Here is a 27038-nt window from a genome sequence, read left to right as displayed (position 1 = left end):
CGTGTGTTACTGAGGCTTCAGAAGAAAATGGCAACATTCACTCCTTACGTCATAGCCCAGCGTACCAAAGTCGTCGCTGTCTCTGTCGTTATCTTTGCCGTCGCTTGTGTGTGTCAGGTATTGCTGATTTATTTTTTATTTTTTTTACTTTTCTAGTTTGCTGATATTTTTTTATCTTGCGTATTATTTGATTTGTGTGTCTATTATTATCATAATTGGTGAAGGATCAACTTTAAAAAAACTCTCTACTTTGCGCAGAATTCGAGAATATTTAGTACTTATTAAAACGATATTATTATTTAGATATAGATTTAAGAGAGTCCTCCCCTCCCCACCTACCCAGACTAAATTGGAAAAAAAATATAGGCCCTAATTTATCAATGTCCGCCGGCCCTCCTCCCCCCCCCCCGAATAATTATAATTTCAAAGCAGTTTAATGCCTACATATTTGGGTGGTCGATCCTTCTTTTAAGAACTCATGGTTTAGCATCAAGAAGTGTTACCTCATACCCTATAACTATTAAGTATGGAAGTGTACGCCAATTTAAGCAATCTTATTTTTTTTATTTACTTCCGCGAAGATCGTTGCTATAGCAACACCAGGATGGCTGTCCACCCCGGGAGTCATCGTGGGGTTGTTCATCTACTGCGGCTCCTTCACCACCCAATCCAGCACCAGCTCCGTGCGAGACTGTACCAGCATCAGCCCCAAGGAGACACCCGGTGAGTCTGCTAGACTGTAGCCATTTTATTTTTATTGTCAGCAGGCTGGAACTGTTACTTAAGACTGTTACATCCTCTTCCAGTATTCAGAGCTTCGACTATGTTACTTATTATTTAATCCTAAGTCTTTTTGGGGTCGTCCATATACGTCACACTCCTATAGAAGAGTGGGGAGGGTTCGGATATTAGTGAGCAGAGGCGTAGCGAGGGGGGCGGGGGGTGCGGACCGCACTGGGTGACACCATTTAGGGGGGTGACACCAAGGCAAAAAATAGCAAAATATATAGAGAAAAACTTGATGGGGGGGGTGCAAATCGAAAGTTTGAGGGAGGGGGGTGCAAATAAAAAAAATTGACAGTTTGTCCCCGGGAAGGGTCGCTACGCCTCTGGGGGGGGGGGGGGGGTGACACCATTAAGTGCCGCACCGGGTGACACCCGACCTCGCTACGCCACTGTTAGTGAGTGAGGGGGTTTCAGAATGTTTGACAACACCTTTATGTATTCCAAAAAGTGGTGTGAGAAAATTTATTTTAGTCGCCGTTTCGCATTAAATTTTAAAGTAAATATATTAATTTACTCAAAGAGAGAAATCGATGTTATAAAGAACTAAAACAGCAACTTGGTAGGGGGGGGGGGTAGGTTGAGGTGTGATGTCATTTTTGGGGTGGGGGATTTGGCTTTCTATAACGACGGAAAGGGGCAGGTTGACAGTTAAAAAGTGTGACGTTATATTTGGTAACCCCCTATTCTATTGACCCAAAAATGTCCCCTTTTTAACCTAAATACAGGTGAAGTGAAATCTTTCAAGACAGGCAACTCTGTAGAGCACGAAAATGGATGTCTGGAATTTGTTCCCCTTGTAGAGATTTCTCATTTTATTTGGCCAATACATAATACACCCCCGTATATACACCTACCAGTATTCTATTTATAAAATTAATTCGTTCCAAGTCCGTTGCCATAGTAACTATATAAAGGATACCCTATATATTTGGAAAGATAAAATGACTGTGTCTGCCCCTGGACTGTAGATCTACAGTACTTACTCTAATAACATTTTTAACACCCCCCCCCCCCAAAGTCTTTAACACACAACCCTTTGGCAAACTGTCTTAAAAGTTACCCCCCTTCCCCCTCCAAAGTGTACCATCGTTTTGGTGAAACTTGCCTTTTAACCTTCACGTGTGATAAACCCTTAAACTTAAAGACAGACAACTCTGAACATGACTAGATATAAAGACGAAAATTATCTGTTGTTTCCCTTGCCAGATTCCCTTCAAGCAGTCCGGGTGTTGTCTGTCAGCACATCGGCGATGCTTTTGGTCGCCTTCATCACCTGCTGTTTCCATACTCGTCACGTGATCAAAAACGAAAACATCAACAAAAAACTGGTCGTAGTTTGCGTCGGATTCGCTCTCACCGCAGGTCAGTATTAAGCAGACTGAATCGCGCTTACACTTGCGACATGTATCCTAGTATACATGTCTAGGGAAAAATAAGTAATTCGTAATTTTTAACATCCCTAATTTGGTTGTCATTTCTCTTCCCCCCCCCCCCCCACTTAACTCAATGTCACAGATTACCAAATAGGGGTGGAATTTCTCACCCACATTCGCACAAACAAAACGTCTCAGACTAAGCCCATAATCCCAATCAGAGGCTTAGCGAAAGGGGGGGGGGGGTAAATATGTCCCCGGGCGCCGACCTTAGGGGGCGCCAAAATGGGTTGGAAAAACAAATTATTATCTCATTTTAGCTGCATTTGTGCATTATAATATAAAAAATATATGTGGGGGTGATGCAAATTGAAAGTTTGAGGGGGGGGGGGGTGCAATTTGAAAATTGAAAGGTTGCTCCCGAGGGGGGCGCCAAATTGAAAGTTTGTCCCCGGGTTCCGGGAAGGGTCGCTACGCCTCTGATCCCAACAGATAACTACGAAAAACTGGCTACACAAGTTTTTGAATTAACTTTTTTTTTAAATTAATTTAATTTCTGAGGTTAATTTAATTCGAATTTTGTTTTTGATAATCAAAATATTAGTTACCTAAGTCAGTTATGGTAAAATAACTGTTATAAAAATGTAAACGTGGACTGGATTGAATTTTATTTCAGTCGTGATAACAGTGATAGCCAGCATACTGTTTGGGGTGGAATGCAAGCAGAAGATGCCCTCTGATGGCTACTACAAGTACGACCTCAACTATTCTTTTGCCCTGTACGTGGCTGGGGGGATCTTCACAGTGTTGGCAGCTGGTCTGGTGGTGGCCAGCATCAAAAGCTTGACCAGGCTGCTCTTGGTTTAATTATGTAACAGACACATGTTATCTACAGAAGTATGATATGGATATATTCATATATATATATATATATATATATATATATATATATATATATATATATGTATGTATATATATATATGTATATATATAATTATATTGATAGATATAGATATATATATATAGATATACCCCATATGTAGGCTAAATTGTGATGTAATTGTTGATTCCATTTTTTCATTCACTTTTTTCTGCATTTTGATTTTCTTCTTACAATATAATATTATGTAACAATTTGGATAGTGGGGGGGGGGGGGGGGGGGGGTTAATTGGCACAAGGTCACTCCCCAGCAAGTTTATTTCTCTGGGCCCTTAGGACCTTATGAGTTTCATGCATCCCTGGCAAGTTCCTGACTTGAAACAATGAAAGTCAAAGCTGCTGACCACACCACCTCTTCCAATACCGAGAATCAGATAAGTTTTACCACTGCTCTTTTAGGAGGGTACATTATCCAAATTATAACAAATATTATAACAAGTTCCTCTTAAGACCTAGAGTTTCATTGGGCAGATGAAGTAGAGTTCATGTTTTCCTTACCTCAGTAAAATAACACTTAAGCTATTAAATTCTTAAATTATATTGTATCTTTATCATATCATTTCCTAGTGTACATTGTAAATCAAAGTGACTTAAATATAATGTATTTAACTTTTAATTTTTTATTCACATTTTTAACCACCCATTTACTCAACTTTCTGTAAATAAAATTAATTATTTGATGGACTAGCATGTTTTACCCCATCATGATGATTTTAGCTTGTTTTTTTTTGGGGGGGGGGGGGGGGGAGAAGAGGGGGAATGTTATTGTAAAGAAATCAGTGGCTAATGCAAACAGCATGATACAAAAATAACTCCATGCTACACGCATAAACAAAAAATAAAATAAGTTTTGTTCAAATAAATTTTAAAAAACACCATGTCCTGTTAGTTGATAATTTATTTCCAAATCTCACTTTTCTGATACAAGCACAACAAATGTTTTCATCCAAGTTTGTCTCAGGTGTTATATAAAATGTGTTACATTCGACTGTACTTAACACAAAAATTTCCCAGATTTATTCACTCATTTAACATTTATACAGTGACTTGGACATCAATTCATTCAACTTGAAAAAAAAAATTATGATTTACACACGTAGGATAAATATGCTACAAACAGTTTATTTGAACAATTTTTCAAAATATATATACTATCCCTACATATTTTTTTATAAAAGATATAAATGGAACAAGTAAAGTAAATTATGTATAAATAAGATTCCAGTGTAATTAATTCAACAATCAGATCAAAGCTAATTTTTAATCAACTGTATGATGCAGGTTACCTCCCATGAATAAGTATTTCAATCAGAACACAAAAGTTTATTTTTTTTAAAAGATTGACAAGAGTATTATGCATATTATTAAAAAATAACTTTTGAACAGCCTGATAATTGAAAATCAGAACTGACCAGCATTATGGTGGGATTTTTTAAAATTTGAAACTAAGAAATAACATTATGCAGATGAACAGAAAAACTTAAATAAAATAATTTTCCTGATGAACATGTTGCCAGATTTATAACACTATCACAGATTTAAAAAGAACACAAAAACTAAATTTATAAGAATTCATAAATCAAAGTAACACATTTTTGAAAAAATTCATGACAAATCATAATGGGAGAAAAAGGCTTCTATGTCCAGCATGTGCAGTTAATTTTTAAAATGTTATTCTATAAAAACACAAAATATGTTGGTCTAAATTACAGCCAGTGAATGATTATGCTACATAGACAACACACATAACATCTCACTTACCAAATATTCAATAAGAAATATATTTACTAAAATTGATTAATTCCAATTCCTAGATAAAACATCTAAACAAAAAGGTGCAAAAGTAAACTTAATTGAAACATAGACATTTTGCTGAAATATGGATGTTATCATAATGTTATCAGATTTTAAAGATTTATACAATCTATAAATGTATCCAAAAAAAATTTAAATCTTCAGAAGGCAATCAAAATATTTTTAAACTGAATAAAAGGTTGATAGATTAAATTAATTCCGAATTGATTGACTGATTGATATAAAGATGGAAAGAAAGCTGAATAAACATGGGAACATCCTACACCAACATTAAATACTTTTAGTGTAAAAATATCGACCAAATAGAATTCCACCAAAAAAAAAAAAAAAACTACAGTAAAAAGGATTTAATAATAAGTACTGACAAGCTCTGACTACAAATAGAAGCATTACAGTAGCCCACATAAGCAGCATTAAGCTTTTTACAGCCGTGAGATCAGTCTTGTTGATGCTGTTAATGAATAATTTATTTAAAGGCCAACTGACTGTCTATGAAGCAATTTATCTTTGAAAAAGCATGTTTCCAATCTCCATTAGCCATTACAAATGAAAATTATCAAAAAGGTATAATCTAATCAAGAAAACAATTCTTGCAAATTTTTGTGCCTCAATTTCAATAAAAGAACACAATTTTTAATACTAATACTAGACTTAATGAATTAGACTGGCATTTTACTTCACGGAAAATTATAAACCAATAACATGAATAATATCTTTAGATTTTATCAGGAGACAAATATAATGTCTAAAACTGCCAAAGACTAAGTGTTTTATCATACTACAGATGTACACTTGTACAATAATAATTTAATACTGCTGAGCACTACAATCCACCGCTGGCTGAGTCATCGTGCAACACATAGTGTCTGTACATCTTATTCATCTGCTCCAAGAAAATAAAAGTCAGAACTGTGTGGGGACCCAGACGTGCATAATATGGAGTGAATCCTTTCCATAAGCTGAAGAAACCCTCTTGACGTATGGTTTTAGATAACACATCCTGAGATTTTAAAGCAAAAGTATGAGTTTTTGAATGTTTCAGTGCAACTGTTAAGCAATTAGAAATGTGATTTTAAACAATATTGATTACTAAAACCCTAACCCGATCACTAAATTTGCTTTTAATAAGCAGGGGTTAAAATAATTAACGATTGAGGCAAATGGTGCCTAATATAGGATTATAATACAAGATGATATCCATCAATCAAAAACACACTGTCGAAACAGCTTTATTATTATGTACACAAAGAAAAAAAAATCTTATTAAAAATAATCTACTCTAATTATCTATAATTATTAATAATAGTTTAAACAACAAAGAATTAAAAAAACTTACCAATGCCCCTGAATATTCTGGCTTGCCATTAATTGTTTTCATGCTTTGAATTCTATATTAAAAAAGAAATTTTATCCATCAGAAAAACGAATTAAAAATATTTAAAGTAAACACTGAAATATAGTCATATGAACTAAAGAAAAAATAACAAGTAATAGCCATGTTTTGCTTTAATAAAAATCTAACTTTAGGAACCAAAGTGAAACTAACCTAGTCTTAGCAATGTCAACTGGCATTGAAGCAGCAGTGGTGATGAGTCCACTGATCATACTGGCCACGAAATGTAGAAACAAACCATCATGGAAATAACCTGTAACATTCCACAGTGCATTTTAAAATTCTATGGGAACTAAAATATGCACAAACAGTAACACACAATTATGTATAAAATAATTTTTAAAATAATATAAATTTATGTTCTAAAATGTAGAAAAGATTTCACCAGTTGAGACTAAGATCTGTTTGGCTTGTGAATAAGATGCAAGCTGTGCAGCATTGACAACCATAGCTCTGCCAACTGTAGGTATGCAGCCCTAGAAATTCAGTTTGATTTTTTAAAATTGTGTATGATAATATAGAATCAAAAATTATCCTACCTAAGAAGCAATGGCTAAAAATGGTATAGTTTAGTCTGAATTTTCATTGGAGGAGCTTGTAAATATTATGCCGATGTAATATTGAATGTTACCCTCCATAATGTTAAAACTCCTTCCTCTCTGACAATTCTAGCTAAAGCATTAAAAACGTTTTTGTAACCTCTTCTCTCTTCTGGTGGCAACCTGGAGAAATGAAATTATCAGCATTTTAGAATTTAAAAATGTATCTGGCATCATTAAAGATTTTTTCTTACTAAAAGGGCAAATACAAGTTGTACTGAAACAAACACATTTTCAAAATTTAAAATCTTACCTTCCATCAGCAGTCATTCTAATAAGTGCGACTTCAGCGGGTGTTCCAACAAAGGCTCCAATACCACCAGCAGTAACACCTATTAAAGCTTTGGAAACGAAATTTGGCGGTTTCCCATCTCTAAAAAGAAAAAACCCAATCAGACGTCAATTACTAAAATTGTTACATACATAAAGTTAAGAACACAATGTTTAAAGGCATTCTACGTTGTTAAAAACATTTTAAAAATAATTTAGCAGGATATAAGAATATTCAGTTCACAGAGATGATACTTGTATAAATATCTACTCTTTAGCAAACTTAGCTACAGATAATACAATGCTACTCAAGTATATTCTCAAAAAAATTTAGTTCGCGGAAAATCTTGCTGAAGAAACTTGAGATGATACAGGCATACCTAATCTGCGAGATGATACTTTATGTACTCTCTTGAAGAATAACTGATCATACTGAAGAGTTACTAGTATACCTACTCTATGAGATGATACTTGTATATCTATTCTAGGAAACTTACTTTGTAAACATGTCAAAGAGTGAGGTGTAGATTCCCAGTCTTGTGGTCGTGTATGTGGCTTGACGCAACAGACCAGCACTCAAGCTATGTTTAAAACAACAGAAAACAGAGCCATAAAATTCATGTACTTATTGTACATCAACAAATTACTTTAGAAGCTATGACCATCTATTGATATTATTACCAATTGAACTGTAGCTATAAATTATCTTCAGGCATATAAAAATCAATTTTAACTATTTCTTCTTTATTATTTAAAAAATGTATAATTACATCATTAAAAACTAAAAAATTTGTTTCAAAAATGGACTTAACAAATGTACAAGGTAACTATAAAATAGAGACACTATAAATAGGTACAGATAACAATATCATACCCTGTGTATATTCCTGACACTCCCTCATTCTTAAGGATGGAAGCCAGAGCATGAAAACTAGTTTTATATTGTTTCTTTGCTCCACCAACTCCTATATTGACCAATTATTAAATAATATATACATAAATTAAGTCATTACAGATTATAAACTATAATTAATAGACATATCAGTTTAAATCTGTACTATGTCTAAGTGATAATCCACATGTGGATACTGCATTAGAAATGTTGGTTATTCTATCATCAAATGAGAACACACAAAAATATACTGTATATTTATCATTATCTAATACTAATATGGATGATTGCTTGTATTTACCACTAAGCTGCATTCGATTCTTTACTAAATCCAAAGGTTGAACAAATACAGTGGCTGCCATCCTATAATTATAAGTTGACATAAAAAAACATTAAAATCAGGTGGTTGTTAAATAGTCATGAAATTAAATTACTATTGTTTCAAGCCCAAATTAACCTTTACACTGATGATGTCTGCAGTACTAATCAGTCAGTATAAATTGATTGTTACCTTTAATTATTTGTAATTAAAATGCATCAACATCCAGTAGTAGGGAGGGGAGGGTGAAAAGAATATAACAATGGCTGCAAAAGGGACCTGCATGTAGTGACTACTTGTAAACGGGGATAGTCAATGTTCGAGGAAAAATATTTCAGTATGCACAAGACCTATTTGGTTAAGAAATATGTTTGAAACGAGTAGACTTGTATGCATGAACTTAGATGACCATAAAAGAGACTGCTTAATTAGATTGCAAAGCCATTCTACTTTTTAATTAGTAGGTGGAAATGACCTTGTAAACTAAAGTTTACTATTACGGCCTAATTAAAAAGTTAAAAATATCCAAAAACAAAATTTTGTGTCAGAGTTATTACAATTTTATGGGAGTTTTTGGGTCATGTTTAAATTCACACATGGCATATAGGCCTACTGATATCCCAGTATAAAATCCTTATTTTAAGCTTAATAGATTCTAGTAAGTACTAGAATATAGTGATATATAGCAATAGAAGAGATCAATGCAATTTATTTTAACAAAACTTCCAAAATATGGTGAACATCAACACAAAAAATTATAGGAGACAAATCAAACAGCCTTTAAATAGGCCCTACAACTAAAAAAAATTTATTGAGCAGTAAAAATTACTAAGATAGACCTCTAGTCACTCTAGTCGAATTTTTCAGTTCACTAATTATATAATTAATTAGGTAGGCCTAGCCTAAATAAATTAATTTTTTTATTTTTTTTTGCTTAAGTTTTAACAATTGTACAGACTAATTTTTTTTTAAATGGCACAGTTAACATAACAAAAAAAGTATTAATAGGCCTTCCTAGATACTAGATCTAAATAAATATTAAATAACTTTAACTAGGCATTGATAAGTAGATATTAGATAGCCTATTATTAACTACGAGCCGGCCCGCGGCATAACATACGCCGCTATTTAGTTGTTGTTTTTTCTACTTTTCAGTAATTCATAATTTGTGAATTCGACAGTACCAACGCTGACACTGAAAATATTTCTTTAAAACACTATAAGTAGTTTGTTAAGGACCATAACCCCCCCCCCCCCACGTTTAAAATCGTTTCAAACTAAATTATCTAATAAATAGCCGTCACTAAACCCGACTCCACGAAGGTAAACATAGCGTGAACCACAGCTCACTAAGACCATGTAGGGGTGGGGATGGTAGGGAGCGCGTTTACAGCTTGTTTTCTAGCGTCTCCCAGAAGAGAATTATTATTAACTATTAATTACAAAATAAATAGGACTTGGGCATAGATAAGAACCAGACGGATGATATTTAGAATCGACCCTTTGAATCCCGGACAGATCGTCCCCCCGGCGTGGCCTCAACCAACCGGCGGGCTCGTTGCATTGAGTTAAATATAAACTCAAAACAATAATATAAACAATCTCCTTTCGGTCGGTCAGGCCACATACCACGCACGCATAGTGTTGTGTGTCGTGCCTTAACCAAAATAAATATCCCTTCATTATCATTAGACTTAATTAATTAATTAATTTGCTAATTATAAAATTATGTATGATGTTATAGAAGTAGGTAAGTATAATTTTTTACTTTGTATTTGTATTATTAAACATATTAAAGAACATCATTGTTTCAATACCACCCTCTCCCCTTCTTGAGCTCAAAGTTAAACTTTTAACCCCGTTTCAGGGTTCATGCTCAAAAGTTCAAATAAAATTCCAGGAGTTTTCCAGGACTTTTCCAGGAGTTTAAAAAAAAATTCAAGGAGATTTTAAAAACAAAAAAGAAACCCAATTTGTACATTTTTAAAAAAAGTGTACTTAATAATACATTTAATTAGCTAAGCCAATGCAAAAATTTAATTTCAGTAAAAGTAAAACAATATATATATTAGTTACATATTACATGATATTAGGATAGAGGCTATCAATCTGACTACAGACCAGTTTGAATTTTCAAAATCTGACCATAAACAAAAAACTTATGATTTTTGTCATTAAAAAAAATAGCAGATTTTTCAGACAACCGGGATAGACCCTGAAAGAGGAAAAATACTGGGAGGGTATGGACCAAATTTTAAAGAGTTTTTCACTATAAAAGAGGTATAAATGCAAGCAGACTTCACCAATTAATATCATTTCGTGATATTTTATTGATTTTTGGATGCCAAAAGCAATGATGCTAGGCTAGTCGGCCAACCTGATGAACGTGTCAGACGAATATTATGTAATTTCAGAGACAAAAGTCTGGCAAGATGTCTTGATCTATGCCCAAGGATTAGTAACATCAACTCCACAAAGTGAAGGGGAAGGGAGGTGGGGTATGAAACCACCGTACGAGTGTTACACAACATCAAAGGCGACGATTGTCGGCTTGTCGCGTCACGGCACGGAGTAGTGGGGGCGGGTTGAGCTATGGATGTTACGTTGGGTGTTACATACCGTGTAGGATGGTCAGTGTCTTCCCCCACCCACCCCAGCCCATTTTAGTCGATTTCGCAAGCTAGTATTAAGCGTATTAACAATTTTTAGTCAACCGAAAAAAAAGAGCCACTGGAAAAATTTAATTTATTTTCTATAGCCATTTTTACGAAAAATTAATGTATAAAATAAAATAATGAACGTTACGCAAATCAGCATTGTTTGATCGGGTAGCAGCTATCCGGGTTTTCTAAAGAAGATTAATTTTGACGATTAGTCCTGAGCCGTAAATACTACTACAACTTGTTTTTGCTGTTTCAATAATTTAAGACAAAGTTACGAAACATGCCTGTCAACTTTAAAAATCCAAAAACCGACAAGTCAAACACGGTAACACATGTAGGCCTATCTATCTTTAGAAATTGTTTATAGTATCATCCAATCGGGTCAATCGCCTAGCGTCACGTGACCACACACTCGGCTGTGCCACACGATGTGTAGATCACGGCAGTGCGATTCAGTCGGACGACGGCCGATGCGTTTATTTTTATTTTCGTCCCATTTAAAAACTACTATTCAATTATTGGCGGAACAAAATAAAATAATTTCGGTCGGGTTTTGCGCCGCGGGTTAATAAAACTTCATGAATTTTTAAAATTTCAGGAGAATTCCAGGAGGTTTTTATATTTTTTCAAATTCCAGGAGAATTCCAGGAGATTTTTACGTTTTTTAAGATTCCAGGAGTTTTCCAGGACCTCCTGGAATTTCAGGAGGCCGCACGAACCCTGCCGTTTGTAAAGACTAGCGGTATGCTGAAAGGCGGCGGGTGGGTAGGGTACATACTCATTGGAAAAAAAAATCCTCCGTGGTTCGTGTTATTGGCCTTGGGTGACCGTTGTTGGCGCTTGCTGTGAGGGGGAGAGGGGGGTGTGTTATACTCGTTGAAAAAAATGCACCGTGGTATTGGTCTATGATGACGTCGGCGCAAGCGTGAAGAGAGGGGGGGGGGGGGGGAGACTTTTTTTTTAAAACCAAGAACTAGGCGTTTGAAGGCAGTAATGAAAATAATCAAGGACTGGTATAGCCATGTTGTCGAATTTAACGAGTGATGCTTGCTGGGTCTATCATCATACGATTGCTTGGCGATGGGAGTCTGATGGGAGTCTCGTCAAGCTCAGTTTACATTATTAACAGTGAACTATTGGGATGCTGTCATGCACAAAGTAACAGCTACCGAATGTAGCACTTAAAACATCGAGTGCATCCCGCTCATTATAAATCTTTGAAATACAAGTTATGGATAGTCCAATAACTACTAATACTTGAAGGACTGCCAGAATATATGCAATGTATTATAAAATTAATCCTTACGATATAACAAAAATGTGCATCCAAATATGTTTAGGCTAATGGGACCTGCATTTAAATAAACAAAGTCAAATACCTACCCCATTCAGTAGAAATATTAGGCTATTTTTGCATGGTAGCACAACGACCTTTTTTAGATTTCGTATTGAGTAGCCTGGTCGTGCATTAAACTAGAATAAAGGGTTGTACTCGATAGCAATGACAATAATGAAATGCCGGCTTCCCCGTATTCTTCAACTAGAAATATAGCTCCGTCGTTTAAATGACACCACCCTCCACCTTTTGCCTTATAGTTCAATTTAAAGTTACACTTTCAACCCCCGTTAAGATGCGTGAACTACTGGTGACCTAACTATTGAAAAAAAAAAATCTATTCTGGTGTTAAATTCCCCTCCCCTACTCCCAGCATTTAACTTTGGGGCCATACACACCAGGAAGGTCTAGGTCGGTGTTTTATCTCGTGCAAGTTTACTCACAACACGACTACACACTACGGTTGTATCTTGGATCAAAGCTGCGACACTTACTTAGAGTGGGATTTATTCGTTAGATCACTGTGCTTCAAATTCTGTTTCATTTTAGGATTAGAGTGACAGAATGTTGGAATTTGGTTAGTTTGTTAATTAATATATTGATCTAAATGTTGTGTACCATCAGAAACTAAATTTATTGGCAAGGCACATGTGTAGGCTAAAGAATGACCTTTAGATCGAGCCAAAGATGGCTGGTTGACATACTGTGGTTTTCAAATTTCATGGTGATGCTTTTCTAACGGATTTTATTTTGTGCTTTCTTTGGGATTACTTTGTGTGATGTGAATATTCAAAAGTAATTTTAGAAAACGTAAAAAAATCCGAACTACACATAGAAAAAATGGCTTTTTCGGCCCTTTTTAGCTCCAAAAACGCCGTGTTTACGGGTCGCGTGACGTCATCCGCCAACCAAAACGCGTTGAAAGCGCGCGTTTGATTGGTTGGCGGTGGATACAATGAAATATCATGGGTTTTCTCTAAATTTTTACCAACCAGACTAAGAGTCTAGTCTAAGAGACTACAGAAGATTTGAGTAAATCAGTAGTGTAGATAATTATAATTTAAATCTAGCCAGACTTTGCTCACTAGATCTAGTACTCTACTGACTCTACACTCTACGTCTACACTGACACATTACTGTTACTCATCATTACTCATTACACAACTCTCCAATCTCACATCATAAGTTGTGCAGTCAAGGACATAAAAAGTTTTTTAAAAAAGTAAGCAAAAATGTAATTCTAAACAAATTAAATGTTTTAAAACAATTTTAAAATACTTATATGCATAAATTCACTACGTTCTACAATAAAATTAGCAATCACTTGCCCTGCCGAGCCACCAAAGAGGAATTTAATCCCCTTTCCCATTTGTTGTGGTTCCGAACTTTTACTGGGGGCTGCCATTTTGTTAGAGAAGACCTTGAACTTTAAAAAGAAGAACCGGAAATGTCTAGGTATGATAAAATTTTATGGTTACTTCAAAAAATGGTAGTCTCTAGATCTAGATCTAAAATCTATATTGGTCGGGGCATATAAACTCAATCTAGATCTAGATCTATATGTCTAATAAAAATAAAATTATTAAAATAAAGTGAACAAATGAATTATAATTTTATTTTTATCAACTTATTGTAGAATCTACTCGAATATTCAATAGCCCAAACAAAAGCCAAAAAATAAAGAAAATCCTAAAATGCTAAATCTAGATTCTGGATCTAGCTAGATTTTATTTTTTCCAAAAAGAAAAAGATTGTAAAATGCATTGTTTGCCATTTTTAGCTGGACTTGTTGAATTCTTTGATTCTGCAAAAACAGTTTAAAAAAAACAATGAATAATAATATGATTATAATATTTTCATTAGGCTATTTTTTTATTGGAATATTTTTTCTTCCGCTAAAGTGTTTTGAAAAGAAAAACCACTCAAGTTTTTTTATTTATCCGTTGTCAAGAGGCAACAAAATGGAACCCACCACAATTTCCTTCTGTTTGTTTTTAAAGTTGTTTGAAGATTAACATTTCACTTAATTATCTATATAGTATATAGATCTACTTAATACTAGTATGTATTTAATCAGTATTTATGAAATGAAAATCAATCTTCAAATGCAATTAAATAAAAGCCCTACTTTACAATTGAATTTATACTTTTATTTTTTTTACAGTAAAATTAATTAGTTAATTAGTTTAGTTAGTTACTTACTAATACTTAGTAATAGTTAGTAAGAAGACAGTGACAGTAAGTTTAGTAGCCTAATTTTTTTAATTAAATTACTAAATTAGTAAGTAATTAGTAATTACAGATCTACTTACTACTTTCTGTACTTACTTTTTGATCTACTATAGTTATATAGGACTATAGGCCTTTTAAACTGGTAAACAATAGACTCAATAGTAATACTCAATAGAATAGTGAATAGGATAGGCCTATTAATTTTTGGTAATCTATCGTTTTAGCTACATAAAATTGGCAGAGGCTAGTAATTTGAAAGAAAGGTGACTCAATATGGCTTTGATACAAGCATATTGTCACAATATTGTGATTTGAATCACTACTACTAGTACTAGCAATAATTAATAAATAATTATATTTTTATATCTTAAGGCTTAGGCTACAATAAATTTATTCAATAGACAGGCCTATTTAAAACTCAGTTACTATATATTTTACTATATAATATATGCAGATTATTTTACATTAATTCCTTTCTTTTTCTAAGAGTAATACTAAACTGTATTACTGTGGACGAAAGTAAAGACTAAACCTATTCAAAATTCAAACAAAAATGGAATATACAGAAAATGCTAAAATGATGATGGGGTACTTGGATGAGGAGGAGGAAATAATTAACTATGATGACAACATGAGTGACAGTGAAAATGAATCAGAAGCTGTGATTGAGTAAGTTTTTGTTTGTTGTTATTTTTTACTTTCTATTTTAAACCACCAGCCAAATAATGACTATAGTGGTTTATATTGTTGGAACTTATAGTATACATTCAACTTTTTAACTTTTCAAACTAGCCTACTTGTTATTAAAATAATTAAGTAGCATACTAAATTTCCAGATGTAATATTTTTATGACTATTATCTTAAAATATAGTGAATCAGTCTATATAAGGGGTCGTCCCTAAATGACATCACACTCATAGGTGGAGGGGGGGGCCGTAATTTTGTGATGGTGTGTGATGAGAGGGGGGGGGGGGTTCAGATGCTGTGACATCACACTTTTGCATTATAAAAAAAGCAATGTTTGAAAGTAAATTTCAGACGTTATTTTGCGTTTTAGAAAACTGTTTTAATAAATTCTAAAAGAATTGATTAATATACTCTATTTTGACAGAGTGCAGACAAGATTTTAGATAAATATTGATGTTATAAAAAAAATTCAACTGCAGTTTTGAGGGGGGGTTGTAGGCTGAGGTGTGATATCATTTTAGGGGGGGGGTCTGGCTTTTTGTAACGGAGGGAAGGAGGGAGGTAAAAATCATCAAAGAAAGCTTGACGTCATTTATGGATGACCCCTAATAGATAAAAATTATGCCAAAATGCATTAAATTGACATAAATAGTTCCTAGATTGGATAAATAAATGATTCAAGGTATGCCTATTAATCAACAGTCTGATAAATACAAAGCTTTATTTATAATCATTATATTTTTATTTCTCTATATTACCTTTTTGAAAAAAAAAATTATTTTATCTTAGTAATAAAATAAATATAAATATCTATTTTAAAATGTAGTTACTTTAATTTCAGACCTAGCCTCCCCTTTCCTGAAAATGCTGAAGAAAAGATAATGTGGCATGAGCAAATTCGTATGATACAACTACGTAGCCATTTGAATAAGCTGTTAGAGAATGTAAAACTAGCTCAGTATACAGCAGACAGGATAAGGTATCACAATGGACATTTTTTCCAAAAGTCCTCCAATCTTTTTTTTAGTTATTACTTTTAGATTTTTTCTCAGTTTACAACAGTTAGCAAACATTACCATAATGATTGATCACAATTCATTTATCAAATCGGCTACTCTTCTTCACTTAAAAGAAGACATTTAAATTTGTGCTGTTTAGAGACAAAGTATAATGACATTCTTATTTGATATTGATAAAGTTTATTAATGTGATATTTTAATGTGATAGTTTGTATATATTAATGTTATTAATAGTATATATTTTATTAATTAGTGTAGTCTATAAATAAAATATATAAATAAAAACAGTTAGTTATTTATTACAATGAATCCAGGAAAGACATTTTATAATTTAAAGTTTAATATAAACATGTTTAATTTTTTTTTAATGAGTTGTTTTTTTTTTAAAAGAAACTTTAGATCTATTTTCATTTAAATTATCAAGTGAAATCAGTTTTCAAGTTAAAATTTCTAACCTGTCTATTCTAGGGAAGAATTGAAAAAATGCAGGTGTAAAATTCAACTTCTGGAAGATGAGAGGGATAAACTATTTACAGAAATAAACAAAGACAGCAATGAACAAAACAGGTTCTTTTGTTTGGATCTAAACAACTAATTCTTTCTTTATTACTATTCTGCTTTGTTTGTCAAGTTCTTTACTCACTACAAAGTTGTTTTTTTCCATATGTTGCCTTGTATTTAGTTTTTTATTCTATACTTTAGACCAGTAGCAGACAGAATTTGTGCTGCTCATGAAAAAACATGCAAGGAACTAGAGGCAGAGCAGAAGCTGGAAGCAATAATCATTGAGAGACTAGATCAGGCTGAGTAAGTTGAAAGTTGTCTATAAGAACAGGGGTTTATTTTATGTAACATTTAATCTATTTTTTAAGTTTTACTCCCTAAATTGATAACAACATATTTCTTGTTATTTATCTCTTTAATTTTACCAAAAGTAAGTAAATTAAGTAAAGTTCCCTTTCAAACCTGACCGTCTGTGGGACAAGTGAAGTAGAGTTCACCTGTTTCTGTGACCTTGGCAAATGAAGAGATAGTCATTGTCAGCACTATGCCCAGCTGCCTTTTCTTTCCTTAATGTAAGTTAAGTACCCATCAGAGCTGGGTGGACTCAGGGACATTCTACTGACTTGAACCTGTATTTGATGTCAAGATTTTACTCTAGATTTTTAATCAGAAGCTAGGTTTTGTGACTTTTTGATGTAAAACTTGTAAAGTAAAGAATCCTCTAAAGACCTAGTGATCCATTGGGCATAAGAGGTAGAATTCATATGTTTTTTTACCTCAGTATATGAAGGGGTGGTGTGGTCAACACTATCCTCAGCCACCTTTACTTTCCCCAAAGTAAGCCAGGTACCCATCAGAGCTGGGTAGGACTCAGGGACAAAGGTCCATACTTGAGACACTCAGGCTAGCAGCCAAATGCTCTACCAATCAACCACACCATCAAGTTACTTACTGGTTTACTGGGTGCATCAGAAAAGTCTTTTAGATGTGAAAGAGTTTAATTTGGTACCATTGTTATCTATTGTTGCTGCCAAGTACCAATTAGAGCTGGATGAACACTGGTATACCCTATAGTCTAAGTATGGGCTGGTAGTTTAGTACTAACACCAAGCTTTGTCTTTCCAGCTATCTATCAAAGCTAGATTAAACTTCAGAAAATTCACTTTTATTTAAACCATTGTATAAATAAACCGGTAGTGATCTCCCCTAAACTTTCTTGAATATTCTTATATAAAACAACAGGGGATGGTAACTGGGGATATAGTTATGATTTTTAATCCATTTTAAATACTTAAACTTTTTAAAATAGAATAGAATCTCATAGAAAAAAGTATTGCGCACCAACCGAACGCCGAATAAAGATGTTCATAATGGTGCGCAATATTATTAGTACTTTTAAAATTTACATTAGTTTTTTGAGAAATCGGAAGTAGCGTAAATTACTACTTCCAGTCAACGGAAATTACTCAAAATTTAACAGAAGGTAGAGAATTAGATCTTTTACTTACATGTGAAATTTCATTTATCTATCTGAAATAGTACTCAAGTTATAGGCTTTTAAAAAATTCAAAGTAGGAAAAGTACCACTTCCGGTTATCGGAAATCGCTCAAAAGTTGATACGGATCTACGATTTTGATAAAATACTTATATATGAAATTTCATCAACCTAGCTGTAACGGTACTCAAGTTATCGTGTTTACACACGGACAGACACACACACAGACACACACACACACAGACATACGGACAAGATTGCAAAATTATGTTTTTCCGTATCAGTGAGGTGTAAAACGTCGAGATTTGTAAAAATCTCGATTTTTTTTTTTTTGCACGATTACAATACTTTCTCTTTACTACGTATATACGAGAAAGTAAAAAAGAATGTGTTGGTATTTCAGGATTGAGCTAGCATTGGCTGAAATTGAAAGAGGCAAATTTTTGCTTGCTGAAGATGAGCTCCTTCAAAAAGAGCAAAAATTAAACCAAGAGAAAACTGAGCAAGCTATGGTGAGATTGCAGAAGGAAGAGCTGTATGTCAAACAAAGTTTGTACAACAAAAGGAAGGATGAAAAGTAATTGCAATTTGAGTTTTTCCTTGTTTTACTTTTGAAGATTATTATTCCGTTAACTTTTACATTGAATGAAGACAAAGAATATGGTACTAATAATTTAACCATAACTAGAATTATTAGATTGTTTTATATCCTGATAAAGACATTGTTATTTACTTAATATAATCTAATTAAGCTGACACGAACTTAAAAAGTTAAAAAAAAGTATGGATAGGAAAATGATATATATACCATAGAATATAAAACACAATTAATAAGCTAACTATTCAGTTGTAGGAAACATTAAAACAGTTTTTTAGCCCTACTTTTAATAACGTTTACAGTCAACAGTTTCAAAAATGCACCATCTTGAATCTGGCTTAATCATAACTCTTTGGAAGATTTTAAACTCTCCCTATCTCTTTACTTTATTTTCTTGTTATAAATCAGTACAATTCCTAATTTAAAGTTTTATTAAAAACTTAGCTTTTAATCTTGATTGTTGATTTGATAAGATAAATATTTAGAAATTTTATTTTGTAGACTAAAACTTCAAATGAAAGAAGAATTAGACAGAAGACACCACAAAGCTGTTGAAGAAGCAGAAAAGTGCCATAACAAAGTGAACAAGTTTTTGAGCCAGACAATGGCTAAGTAAGCTTTTATTCTGTTATTTATTCTTTATTGTTTATTCTTTTTATTAAAATACATATTTACTTAATGCCACATACTCTTAACTTTGCTTATGAATACTTTTTTTTTTGTAAGTTTGTTTTGGTTTATGAATGAGTGTAGAACTGATAGGCCCAGGACTCCAAATTAAATAGAAAAGTTGTTTGGTCAAACAAGCATGAAGCTAAAAAAAATGTATTGTTCAACACAGGATAGTTATGTTTGTGGCATATTCTTTGCCTGTGACCCACAATTAAGATTATGATGATGATGAAGCTATTCTAGCTCAACTATACATCGTGATGAAGAGAATAATTTGCTTGTTACCCATTTAAATGTATCTAATTACATTCTCCAGGCTCAAGAAAAGACAAGATGAGGAAGCTGAAAGGTACAAAGTTGACATGAATAAAAGGATGGAAATGCTTTTAAAACTTAAAAAAGATATTTCGCACAACAGGGTAAGACATTTAGTCATGTTTGCCTAGCTGATCAGTTAGTTTCAGACTAGTGACTTACTAAGAGGTTGAAACATCTTTTTCAAAAAGTGACCCATATTTAAATTTCTTTCCTAGCTGAGTGACCCAAAAGTATTTCTTTGTATTTGTTTGACTCATTTCAATTTGTTTAATAAATTTCCTGTATGTCTTATCTGTAATTTCCATAATTACCATAATTTATATTAGACCAAGGTCACATATTTTGTATCTATATTGTGACAATAATCTATGTTATAAATAAACATGGATACCAAATTACCTACAGAGGTTAAATTGTCAACAAAAGATTTCATCCTTTTTTATGATCTTTCACTCTTAAAGTATGTATGATCTTCTTCGTTCTTAATTCTAGTGGTGGATTCCCTCCAACACAATTAAGTATATGTGTCAACTGGTTATGCACCATATAGGCTGTTGACTCCCATTTCAGCCTGTTTCACTTATTCGATTTGCTTCCTTAGCCTTTGTCCAACCAAGAACAAACTATGAGGCTGCAGTTTTTTAAATTTGGAGTTGTCTTTCCTAAAGAGTTGCTGTCCCCAGTTGTCGAGTCTCATCATGCCCAATGATATCATCTGTATGATATATTTTCACAATTTTAAAATCTTTTTTATTAATGAAAATAATTAGATTTTTCTTTCATTGACTAGGATAATTTGCGTGCAATAAAAGCAAGGGAAAATGCCAAAGATGAAGAGGAAAAAATGTCTGAATATGAGGAGAGGATGAGAATTGAGGCTGAAGGAGGAAATGCTGAGGAAATTTTGCTGGCAAAGAAAAGAAGAAATGAAGCTGAGAAAATCAGACAGTAAGTTTCTATCTTCTTTTATGGTATTTTTAAAAAAATATAAAGTACCTATTTAGATTAGGTTACCATGTGACAGATGAAGTAGAGTTATCTGATTCACTGACCATGTTGTATGGTCAGAACTTTGCCCAGCCACTTTTACTTTCCTAACTCAAGTTAGGTTCCCAATAATATACATTTTATTAAGGAGGGACCGGTACTTAATTTTTATTTTATTAAAGATCAGCAATTGAACATTGTCTACATAGCTAAAACAAAGATATTAATATGTTTTAAAGATAACATATCTCAAACATGTTGAGAACAAATGTTGAACCCCAAAAAGTTGAGTTTATATGTATTTTTATATGCAATTTTGTATGCTAAAAATCTCAGTACGTATAAGACATAATAATACATAAATTAAAACCCACATTTAGCAATGGTTACAGAACAAACTGATAGAAGGATATTTAGATTAAACACAAACTTTTTAAAATATGAATTTTTTTAGACGTCACTTAGAAAAAAAGAGCCCTTGTGGAGAGACATGAACTTTAAACAACCATAAAAATTAAACAAAGAAAGGTATCATTAAAAGCTTCTATCAGTTTGCAGAACAACCTATATTGTAAAGACTGTGCAAGTTTCAATGTATTCTGTAAGACAGTTTTTGAGATTTCTTCTTTAGAAAATTTGGAGTAGGCCGAAAAGTGTCAATGGCTATTTTTGTAAAAAATAAAATGTTATCAAAACTAGGCATCTATAAACACTAAAATAAGTATTTCAACACATTTTTTTAGTACAATAGATTAGTTCAAGTCATTCATAGGATGTTAGAGTTGCATTAGACTAATAAATATACATAGGCAAAAAGATAACAAAAATGCGATTTTTAAGTACTGGTCCCCCCCTTAAGGTTAAATTCTGTTTTAAAAGTCATTTTAACATGAATTTTCTATAACTTTACAAATTATTAAAATTGTATATAGATGAAGTGTAGTTATTTTGTACATTTTAAAAACCCTTAGAGGGGAGTTCAATTTAAAAACTTTCCATTTCATCTATAGACAGTTTGAAGCTGAACAAAAAGTTAAAAAAGTTGAAATAGTGAAAAAGATTGTGAGGGAAGAAGAAAATTTAAAAAAGAAAAAGAAGCAGCAGCCATATTTGTGGGAGTGGCCACAGCGTGAAAAGGAAAAGGTAGTACACATTTAACGCCGTAAAACTGTGAAAACAAACAAATGTGTTAAGACTGTTGGGTTTGGAGACAATTTATTGAATAGACTGTCAAGGAGATTGAAAAAGCATGTTAGATATTTTGTTAAAGTTAAATAATGCATTTGGTAGGATACTGCAAAAATGCCAGTTTATAGCAGTAACATTTTAAAATTGGCTGATAATAATTATTTCATAAATTACTAAATACAATCATTTTTGATTAACTAACATTGGCCTATAATTTTAGTATTCCAAATTTGACATGTAAAACCTTTCAATAAAAGCATTTTCTGATTTTAGAGAGTTGCACCTATCAAAAAGAAACCTGTGAAGTTTCTTGAGACCTATATTGCTGAAACTACTGCTGAACTCCCTGTGGATGATAAGAAGGAAGATGATAACAAGAAGCATGAAAAAAGTGTAAGTTTGATCAATTTTATGTAACCCCTTTATCTTTTTAGCGCAATTTCCATACGGACAATTGCGATTATTAACTCGTTCTGGATGGATGTGTGTCCGATGTGTGTCCGCAGCTTTAAGTCGTATCTCCTCCTAAAGGAAGCAATATCGAGGACTAGTTCCAAAAGCAAATATGTTAAGCAAGTTCCGAGGATGATTGTGGGCCAAAAAAATTCCCGGAATTCCTTCCAGAATTTCCCGGAAAAGCCAAAAAACCTCGAAAAAATGCAGTTTTTGGCCCATATCTCGGCAACCAGACCACATAGCGACTTGAAACATTTACCAATCGATTCCTGCCATAATTTAGAACAATATTGCCAAAGAAAGTTTTCAAAAATATCCTTTCATTCGGTCACAAAAAATTAATTAAGGAAATTGCGCTTAAATTGTCACTAGACTTTTTATTAACTTGTTTTACTTTCTCGTATATGAAGTATAGAGGAAGTGCGATAATCATGCAAAAAATCTAAATCGAGATTTTCCCTGAGTCTGAAAAGCATAGTTTTGCAATTTTGTCCATGTGTGTGTATGTGTGGGTGTGTGTGTATGTCTGTGAACACAATAACTTGAGTACCGTTATAGCTAGGTTGATAAAATTTCATATACAAGTATTTTATCAAATTTGTAGTTCTGTATCAACTTTTCAGCTATTTCCTTTAACCAGAAGTGGAACTTATTCTACTTTCAATTTTTCAAAAGCCTATAACTTGAGTACTGATTCAGATAGATAAATAAAATTTCACATGTCAGTCAAAGATCTAATAATTCTCTGCCTTCTTTCAAATACGAGCATAAATAATAATAAAGCGGGAGTGATCTCCCCAAAACTTTCTCAGGATATAGACATGATTTTTAATCAGTTGTTACATACTTAAACTTATTAAAAAAAGAATAGAATAGTGCAGAATATTAGTACTTTATAAATTCATATGTGTTTTTTGAGAAATCGGAAATAGTGTAAATTACTACTTCCAGTCATCGGAAATTACTCATAAGTAATTTACTTCATTGAAAAAGGAATTATGTTTCAACAACGTAATATAATAAACTTATTCAATGTAAAATGTCACTTTAAGTGTTTTTTTTTGTTTTTCTTCTGTTTTCCTAAGGTGTTGGATTTAATGTAACTGAAATGTAGCCAATATATATCTGTATTAATTTGGGTAATTAGTATGTATTAAAGACTTATATAATTAACCATTTCTTTATTTGTCCAATTCAGCCATTTTCGGTGTTTGTGGTTACCTAAACAATTTTCATTTTTAAAACAGTAGTTAACATATTTGAACTTTTTAAAATATATGCTTTTTGTGTATTGTAAAACTGGGTCTATTTTGAATTCATATAAAAATAATCAGTGTTAAAAATGTACTAAAAGAACAATGTTTATCTTAAAATACAAAATTTCCTTGGTAAATGCTTTATTTTGGTTGTTGAAAAATAATTTTAGTTATATTTAAATATCAGTGCTAGTGTTTGGTAAGAAATATTTTTTAACACTAGCATTCGTATTTGCTACACTAAAACCCATTGTCTTTGTTATTTGCTTGTGGTAAACTGTTTGATATTAAACCATTGATTTGGCTTTAGTGGCTTTTGAAAAACCAGACAGGAAGTAATGTACGTGTTCGTGAATGGTGAAGACCAAATTTATTGGAAGGGGGATTACCTAATTAATCTCTTTTTATTCTAGTCATCTCTTAGAATGTATGTTTTAATAACAATTTGATTTGCTGATGCATCACCTGAAAGAGTTACTAGTTTTTCATTTGGTTTTCATGAAACGAGCCCAACGCTTAGTGAAATTGATTTGTAAATGTTATTTTTAAAGCTGGTAATAATTTGATTAGCTTAGCTCATCAGAACATGAGAAGTTATTATAAAATGTTTTGTTACTTCGGATTAGGTATATGATGAAAAATATAGTAGTTGTACGGACAGTTTTGGAGAAAATGAGGATAAAGAATCATTTGAGTCTTTTTCCGTTGACTCTAACTATACTACGATGCTTAAAGACTTGGAAACGAACATGGTAACCTGTTCCACTGTTGACTCTTGTTGTCATTGCTTTTGTTTACAAATATTTCTGCTGGCATGTGTTTTACTTTGCCATCCAACATCATTTTGTTATTTTAACAACATGTTTTAAAATTAAAGTTAAATGATTTTTGTGTAATCAACTTAATGTACAAAAAGCAAATTAAGCAAATTTAGTACATATCTATTTTATTAATTTCGACGTCCCTGAGTTCACCCAGCTCTGATGGGTACCTGTCTCATGCTAGAGAAAGTAAAGGCATCTGAGCATAGTGCTAACCACACAATCCCTTCAAATGCCAAGGTCACTGAAACATGTGAACACTATTTCACCTGAGCCATGGACCTTGAGGTTCAGAAGAGCACTACTACTGTAATATTAATATTAAAAAACCTAGTTGAAGGAGTTATTTAATTTTTTAAATGTAACTGTATAAGCTAATTGCATACATGTTTGGCATTAAACATTGTTTGGTTGATATGAATTTGAATGTATCCACAATCAAAATAACACCAGAAATAGATTCTAGACACACAACCACAGAGGCGTAGCGAGGGGGGGGCGGGGGGGGGGGACATATGTCCCCGGGCGCCGACCTTAGGGGGGGCGCCAAATTGAAAGTTTGAGGGGGGGGGTGCAAATGAAAAGTTCGATGGGGGGTGCAAATCGAAAGTTTGAGGGGGGGGGTGCAAATGAAAAGTTTGAGGGGGGGGTGCAAATCGAAAATTTGCTCCCGAGGGGAGCGCCAAATTGAAAGTATGTCCCCAGGCGCCGGGAAGGGTCGCTACCCCTCTGCACAACCATTCATATTAATATAAATTTTAAAAATAAAAAATATGGCAGTGTAGTAGAAAAGTATTAACCTTATGGCTATATTATCTTTTCCTGCTTAGTATTTTTAGTCGATGTCCGTTGTATTTTATATTTATATTTAATTAAGTGTTTAAACATTTAATTTTGTAAACATTTAGTAAATGTTTAATTATTATGTTTTAAATTACAAACTAGCTCAAATTTGTCCTTTGTCCTAAACGTTTTTTGTTCTGTCTTAAATGCAACTAAAAGTTTAAAACCTATACATTTAATTTTACGAATATTTAGTTTACGAATAGTTATGTTCTAAATTACAAACTAGCTAAATTTTATCCTAAACATTTTTTGTTCTGTCTTAAATGCAACTAAAAGTTTAAAACCTATACATTTAATTTTACGAATATTTAGTTTACGAATAGTTATGTTCTAAATTACAAACTAGCTTAATTTTATCCTAAACATTTTTTGTTCTGTCTTAAATGCAACTTAAAGTTTAAAACCTATACATTTGATTTTACGAATATTTAGTTTATGAATAGTTATGTTCTAAATTACAAACTAGCTAAATTTTATCCTAAACGTTTTTGCTACTTAAAGTTTAAAACCTATCACAAATTTCTGCAGAAGATTGCGCCAGTATCTCCATGGAATCAGAATCAAAGTAGAAATATAAATGCCTTCAAAGCTTTTCCTAGTGGATATAAGGTTATTTGCCTGGTGTAATGTTTTCCTCTGTGGGTGGAAGTTAGCCATTGTTCAGCATTCATTATTGTTAGTTTTGGAAGTTAGAGCTATATAAGGGATGATTTAATAAGCCTAATCCCTTAAAAGTTTATTATGCTTTAATGCTGAGTGATGGCTGACTCATTCATCCAATCAAATGTACCTTTTTTTTTTTAAATGTAATGGTTCCTGTTATTTTTAGCAATTTTATTTTAAAAACAAGAAATACTGATTAAGAAAATGTGAATTTTTTTTTAAATGCAAAGTGACAGTTGGCTCCCCTTAAAGAATTACTGATTCCAGAACTGCATCAGTAAGAGGACACAAGCCATATGAGAAAGATAAATACTTGACACCAGTATGTGAGATTATTGAGAAATCAACTGTCCTTAGACATCTAGAACCAAATACAGTGATTCAAAAGTTAAATGTACTATGATGCTGTTCTGAAAATGGTTTTCCATTTTTCTAGGTGCACATAACACACATGTATTTTATGGCTCTTCTAGCTGGTTAAAATAGGTTACTCTTGTACCCTTTCATCTTGGTTTTAAAAAGGCCAAATGAGTAAACCTCCATATTTACCTAATAGGCCTACTATTACCTACATTTCTTAGTTTTCGATGAAAGTCTCTGATACCTTTTATTTTCATTATTAGGCTTTTATAAAGCTGTTATTGAATGGATACATTCCAAAAAGGAAATCTTTTGATGTAATTATTATTTAGTTGTTTTTTTTTTGTATCCGCTTCTGAGAAATATATATATTCTTATTAGCACCATCTCACTAGATCTAATAATAACGAATGGACTTCACCCAATGTAAGTGGCAATGCTGATGAAGAGGACATTGCTCCTTTGGAGACTGTTAAGGAAGAGGACCAATCACGAGCAGAAACAAGTGTTGAGGTCCTGGTGATTTAAATATTGCTAGAATTTATTCC

General features: G+C 32.8%; 3 protein-coding genes across 3 annotated transcripts in view; 2 read left to right on the top strand and 1 right to left on the bottom strand.

Annotated features, from left to right (window-relative positions):
- On the top strand, positions 1-3061 carry LOC131941641 (uncharacterized). Its single transcript, XM_059301021.1, has 4 exons — positions 1-117; positions 582-723; positions 1993-2148; positions 2836-3061. Exons 1-4 carry the CDS (start codon positions 28-30, stop codon positions 3024-3026), a joined length of 579 nt encoding a protein of 192 aa, XP_059157004.1. The 5' UTR covers positions 1-27; the 3' UTR covers positions 3027-3061.
- Positions 3062-3979: 918 nt separating this feature from the next.
- LOC131941649 (mitochondrial 2-oxoglutarate/malate carrier protein) lies at positions 3980-13849 on the bottom strand. The gene is made up of 10 exons (XM_059301028.1): positions 13715-13849; positions 8370-8431; positions 8051-8141; positions 7674-7757; positions 7160-7279; positions 6939-7029; positions 6693-6783; positions 6461-6560; positions 6251-6302; positions 3980-5914 (listed from the first exon to the last, which is right to left on the bottom strand). The coding sequence occupies exons 1-10, from the start codon at positions 13789-13791 to the stop codon at positions 5738-5740; spliced, it is 945 nt and encodes a 314-aa protein (XP_059157011.1). The 5' UTR covers positions 13792-13849; the 3' UTR covers positions 3980-5737.
- A 485-nt stretch (positions 13850-14334) lies between these two features.
- Positions 14335-27038, top strand: part of LOC131941648 (cilia- and flagella-associated protein 74) — a 38097-nt gene continuing 25393 nt past the window's right edge. The window contains exons 1-14 of the mRNA XM_059301027.1: positions 14335-14447; positions 15106-15287; positions 16148-16285; positions 16794-16892; positions 17028-17132; positions 18729-18902; positions 19425-19535; positions 19912-20014; positions 20704-20861; positions 21911-22043; positions 22362-22481; positions 24427-24552; positions 25996-26076; positions 26872-27003. Coding sequence (XP_059157010.1) covers positions 15172-15287; positions 16148-16285; positions 16794-16892; positions 17028-17132; positions 18729-18902; positions 19425-19535; positions 19912-20014; positions 20704-20861; positions 21911-22043; positions 22362-22481; positions 24427-24552; positions 25996-26076; positions 26872-27003 — 1596 coding nt within the window. The 5' untranslated portion in view covers positions 14335-14447; positions 15106-15171. The remainder of the gene's footprint in view (positions 14448-15105; positions 15288-16147; positions 16286-16793; positions 16893-17027; positions 17133-18728; positions 18903-19424; positions 19536-19911; positions 20015-20703; positions 20862-21910; positions 22044-22361; positions 22482-24426; positions 24553-25995; positions 26077-26871; positions 27004-27038) is intronic.

Source organism: Physella acuta, unplaced genomic scaffold (genome assembly GCF_028476545.2).
Source record: "Physella acuta isolate Inbredline_101_S28 unplaced genomic scaffold, ASM2847654v3 ptg000368l, whole genome shotgun sequence".
In the NCBI taxonomy this organism is placed as follows: Eukaryota; Metazoa; Mollusca; class Gastropoda; family Physidae; genus Physella; species Physella acuta.
The sequence above is the reverse complement of the archived record's forward strand: the minus strand, read 5'-3'. Positions and strand labels throughout refer to the sequence as shown.